The sequence below is a fragment of the Schistocerca gregaria genome, chromosome 5 (genome assembly GCF_023897955.1).
Source record: "Schistocerca gregaria isolate iqSchGreg1 chromosome 5, iqSchGreg1.2, whole genome shotgun sequence".
NCBI lineage: Eukaryota > Metazoa > Arthropoda > Insecta > Orthoptera > Acrididae > Schistocerca > Schistocerca gregaria.
In genome coordinates, this window is record NC_064924.1 from 427,368,120 (window position 1) to 427,374,119 (window position 6,000).

The 6,000-nt window shown below is 41.6% G+C and overlaps 1 protein-coding gene across 1 annotated transcript in view; it reads right to left on the reverse strand.

The window, feature by feature from the left end:
* The window catches only part of LOC126273186 (murinoglobulin-2-like), a 261,930-nt gene extending 256,279 nt beyond the window's left edge, over positions 1–5,651 (reverse strand). The window contains exon 1 of the mRNA XM_049976703.1: positions 5,453–5,651. Within this exon, the coding sequence (XP_049832660.1) occupies positions 5,453–5,529 (77 nt within the window). The 5' untranslated portion in view covers positions 5,530–5,651. The remainder of the gene's footprint in view (positions 1–5,452) is intronic.
* Between the last annotated feature and the right edge of the window lie 349 nt (positions 5,652–6,000).

Sequence of the window (6,000 nt, forward strand, 5' to 3'; positions counted from 1 at the left end):
TTTATGATGCACTCAGTGATGTAGTTGTTAGAGTAAAGGACAAGGACAGTGTTCTGCTCATGGGTGATTTTAATGCCAGGATTGGAAACCGAACAGAAGGGCATGAAAAGGTTATGGGTAAATTTGGAGAGGATATGGAGGCCAACAGGAACGGGAAACAACTCTTGGATTTCTGTGCCAGTATGGGTTTAGTAATCACAAACTCCTTTTTTTAAACATAAGAACATTCACCGGTATACTTGGGAAGGCAGGGGAACCAGATCTGTCATTGACTATATAATAACAGACCAGGAATTCAGGAAGGCTGTGAGGGACACACGTGTATTCAGGGGATTCTTTGATGACACTGATCATTATTTAATCTGCAGCGAAATTGGTATTGTGAGGCCGCAAGTGCAGGAGGTCAGGTCCATATGTAGGAGGATAAGAGTGGAGAAACTTCAGGATAAGGAAATCAGGCACAAGTACATAACAATGATCTCAGAAAGGTACCAGTTAGTTGAATGTAGTCAACTACAGTCATTGGAAAAGGAATGGACAAGGTACAGGGACACAGTACTAGATGTGGCTGAAGAATGTCTTGGACATTCAAGTACTTAGTTTCAAGTACTTAGGATGCATATTCTCACAGGATGGCAACATAGTGAAAGAACTGGAAGCGAGGTGTAGCAAAGCTAATGCAGTGAGTGCTCAGCTACGATCTACTCTCTTCTGCAAGAAGGAAGTCAGTACCAAGACAAAGTTATCTGTGCACCGTTCAATCTTTCGACCAACTTTGTTGTATGGAAGCGAAAGCTGGGTGGATTCAGGGTACCTTATCAATAAGGTTGAGGTTACGGATATGAAAGTAGGTAGGATGATTGCAGGTACTAGTAGATGGGAACAATGGCAGGAGGGTGTCCACAAAGAGGAAATCAAAGAAAAACTGGGAATGAACTCCATAGATGTAGCAGTCAGGAAGAATAGGCTTAGATGGTGGGGTCATGTTACACGCATAGGAGAAGCAAGGTTACCCGAGAGACCCATGGGTTCAGCAGTAGAGGGTAGGAGGAGTTGGGGCGGACCAAGGAGAAGGTACCTGGATTCGGTTAAGAATGATTTTGAAGTAATAGGCTTAACATCAGAAGAGGCACCAATGTTAACACGGAATAGGGGATCATGGAGGAATTTTATAACAGGGACTATGCTCCAGACTGAACGCTGAAAGGTATAATCAGTCTTAAATGATGATGATGAGCTACAGACTTCTGTTCAAAGTCTATATTTATTACTGGAGTTGAGCCATTTACTGTACGGAACTGTATGTACTGTGTTTTATCAAAATTTAAAGATAGTCCGGTTTGCTGAGAACCACTTAATAATTTTGTGAAAAACATCATTTACAATTACATCACTTAGTTCTTGGTTTTTGTTCCTACAGCTACCGTCTTCTGAGGTAGCTCATGTTCGACGATTGCGTTTTTGTTGCTACTTCGCTAAGGTATTGCAGGATCTCAAAAGTTGGTTAGCGGGTGCTGAAGCAAATATCCCGTTTGACAGATACATTCCTGTCTTTGCTGATTACCAGTAACTGTGAACTAGAAATAAACAGTCTAAGCTACAGTTGTTAAAAATACTTGACAGAATAGCAAATGAAACTGGAAACAGATCTCACATATAACACACCATAACATGTCACTATCTTCCTACCGGGAACGCATTAAATGAGAGCTCTTTATCTGATTCTGAAAAATTTACAACAGATTTAGTGCCAAATACAGCAGAAACGTCGATACAGCTGAGGTAGCTAACGGTATAGTTGCTTTCAAATTCCAGTAGAAAGAGCTGACGGGGAGCAGTGACATCACCCTCCCCCTCCCCCCCCACCCCACTCCAAATTAAGGGGTAAGAGATGCTTATCGAAACATCGAAATAGCTTTGGAGATATTTATGAGAATGCCAGTGACTGCAGCATCTTGTCAACGCAGTTGAGCAAATTGAAGATGCTAAATTTCGTAAGGCCGACAGTGGGCGAAAGAAGGCTATTAAATTGAGGTATCTTGACATAATACGAAAGATTTGCTAAAGTTGACTTCCGTGTGATAATCCACGAGCTTCCTTCGCTCAAATCAAAGAAATGAAAAGTAAAATTACAATAAAAGACACAGTTCTCAGAAAGAAATGTGTTCTCAACACTTATTTACAGCCCTTTTCTCTTTATTTGCGATTAATAATTTACGAGGAGCAATTAATCTGTACTTTATTATACTATAGAAGCTACCATAAAAATAAAGTCCTAAATTTTTTATTTTCTATTTTTGGAAAGTTTCTACAATTTGTAATTTATTTACTGTAGTGATGATACAAGCTATTTGTAATTGCAAAATATTTTCATCTACTTAGCTAAATTAAGTAATATTTTTCAGTAATGCTTCATTTTTATTACACATATCTTAAAAACTCCGAAATCTGTGTAGAGAAAATTGCAGAAAGGTAGATTTTATGGGGGAGGGGGCGCTCTGACACTTCTGCCAGGGGCTCATAATCACCTTGATATAGATCCGCTTGCAGTTGACGAATTAGTTAAGAATGAGTCCGCATACATCCAAAATCAAAAGGTATTTGCGGCTCAGGTGTCAGGATCAAGTGAGGCTGCAGTTTAAAGTTGCGTATTAGAATATACAAATAAAATTAAAAAAAAACGAACGATTGGACAAATGCTGAAAATACCGACGTAGCATTAAACTGTGCCTTTGTTGTTCTGATCCAGGCGTAAAGAGAGGCTTTCACTTCATGCAAATATTGATTAACTGCATGTTGAGCAGACTTGTTTTTCATTTTGCAAACTCCGCCAACTAAAAAATTCATGCTTATGAACAATACCGAAACGGTTTCGTGTAAACAACGAACTGTAAAAGTCACTCTAGTTTTCGCGATGTTTCTACTCAAGTGCAACAGCCTTCCCACCACAAATTTTTATTTGGTTTAGGGACTAATCTGTACAGCAGCCAGATGTCCAACGTTCACACCCTTTTTATCACGCCATTACGCCTTCCAATTGGTTCCACCATTACTAATTTCTGACATAATTCATCACGTAAACATTCGTTCCATACTTAACACACCGAGCGAGGTGGCGCAGTGGTTAGCACACTGGACTCGCATTCGGGAGGAAGACGGTTCAATCCCGCGTCCGGCCATCCTGATTTAGGTTTTCCGTGATTTCCCTAGATCACTTCAGGCAAATGCCGGGATGGTTCCTTCGAAAGGGCACGGCCGATTTCCTTCCCCATCCTTCCCTAATCCGAGCTTGTGCTCCGTCTCTAATGACCTCGTTGTCGACGGGACGTTAAACACTAATCTCCTCCTCCATACTTAACACATTGTTCTGCGCAAAGAACCAAAATCGGAAGGTAAATGCAGATTTATATGTATATCATGTACATATCCCAAACATCAACACGATTTATTTAGAGCTGAGTTTAGGAAAAAGAAAAAAAGTCTGTTAAATATTCAGTTAATCAATATTTGCATGATGTCAAAATCTAAACTCTAAGCCTCGATCAGATTAACCGATTACCAGACAGCTACAGTTCAATTAAAATTACTTGATAGCTGACACTTCACGGGCTGAGCTGGTTTCCTCCAGTCAGAGCGCTCAACCTCAGGCCTGAATCAATCGGTGTTGCCAAACTGGCATAACAGTTGGTCAGTTCACCTTGTGCGGCTTTATTGTTGTGTTGAGATCGCCGGCCGCTGTGACCGAGCGGATCTAGGCGCTTCAGTCCGAAACCGCGCTGCTGCTACGTTCTAAATTCGAATCCTGCCTCGGGCATGCATGTGTGTGATGTCCTTAGGTTAGTTAGGTTTAAGTAGTTCTAAGTCTAGGGGACTGATGAACCAATTCGTGTTGGGATCCCAGGTCCTAGATTTGTCCTTTTAATTTCCTATTTCATCACACATAATAACCGCGCGCGCACACACACACACACACACACACACACACACACACACACAAACGACGCTAGCGACATACATACCTTTTATACATAGCTCTAACCAAACACTACTGGATGCTCCGGCATTAGGCACAATTCAGCGTCACATATACAGTTATTATAATCACAGAAGTCGGTTTACATTAGAAAAGTTTCGCATGACATTATGTGAAGCCAAATTTGTGAAGGCCGCAATTTATCGTTGCTATGGGATATAGTCATAAATGTTAACAGCTTATGCATCGTAGTGTCGCAGCGCAGTGGTTAGCGCATTAATTTGTCGGGCAAAGGATGGTAAATTCGAAACTCGTTACACACAGCTGGTGTGTTTTTATTTTTATTTTTTTCCTCAAGCGCAATTCAGTCATTGGTCATTTAAAATCGGCTGCCGACATAGAATCTCGCATTTCCGTCATATCTCACGGCAGCCGCTTCAAGCATTTCTCCGCGTTACACATGAACAGCATTTGTGAAGTTAACCGCCGTATTTGTGTGTTTCCTATAACGGATCGATTGCCAGCAGCCGGCGTGGCAACATTGTAGCGGCCTCTGACAGACGTCAACAATCAAGTAATTTTAATCGGGCTATAGTTGATTACAAGACACCTACCACAGTACCAACCAATCAGAGAACGAGTTTGGTCACATTTTCTCTCCCGCGCACAGTTACGTCGCTCTGCTACATCAGCAAGCGGTTACCAATCTGCTATGGAGATAATTCGTCCTAGGCCAACTACATGCTGCAAATAAAGTTGTACAGTGTCCAGAAAGTTTTACTAGATTTTATTTTTAGAATTCAGTTTAAACTGTTCAATATTATTCGTGTTTCCACATAAAAAAATTGCTTCACGAGGTTATTTGTGTTATTCACCAGATTCTTTTAAGGAATTATCCTACGCTCAACAGACCAGAAGCTACAAATATGTACCTGCTGAAAGCTAGGCACTTATTTGTATAAACTTTACAGCGTTTCTCAATTTAGTTTGCAGCTCTCGTTATTTATGAAGAAAAGTGCGTTAAACGTGCAGTGAATGCTGGCTCCGGATTCATACTGGAATTAGAAACGGCTGAAACAACTGCAAGGCAAGGTTCATACGTCGTCATAATGTCGTATATTAAATATAGAGTAAATGCTCCCAACGTGAACGTAGATCTCGAACTATACTGCAGATTAATCTGCTACCACAACCTGTATTTGACATTCACTCACAACCAAAGTGTTGCCTTCGTAACAGATAGCGCCTTTTACAGACTAGAAACCACGTAACGGCTGTAAGGTCTGTGACTGAATTTAATTTTCAGTAAACTTCGACTGACGCAGAACAGTACAACAATGTTCATAGGAAGCATTCATACGACAACAGTAAACACCTACAGCGTGTAGTAGAAATTCTGTGAGCGTTATCTTTCAGGTACTATAGCGAACAAGTCTTGGGATCTTTGAACAAGACGACCCCTGTGGAGTGCGCACTAACCTTGTTCCTGAGGCCGAAGCTTGGCATAAAAACGACAGCAGGACCAAAGACAGCAGCATAGACATGGCGGCGGCCATGTCTTTGCAGCACTGAAGTGTCGTTCTCGCGGGTCCACGGGCTACTGTGCGCCGCTTAACGCTTATCAACTGTTCCCCGCTCCACTGCAGGCGCTGCCCTCTGCGCTCCGGAGAACCGCTACGCCTGCAGTCGCTATCGGTTAACAGGCAACGGGAAATACTGCACTTCTGTTATTGTGATGACTCATGTCACCTTACGGGCAGCAGTGCATTGCCTTGTAATGGATAAAAATAATCAAACAATCGCACTTTACTACTGTCTCGATCGTCCACCACAAATAAAGTTTCAGAGCACGTGCTCAGTCTTCAGTAAATGGCTAACCCCGTGCACAAACCCAGTAGCAGGTTGCCTATCTTACGGATTTTACGGTGACTTCCAACAAACTTCTAACAAAATTTCAACCATGTTCTAAACGTTTTCTCACGGTTGAGATATTGAACAAAGTATCTCATTTGCAAAGTAATCAGGCC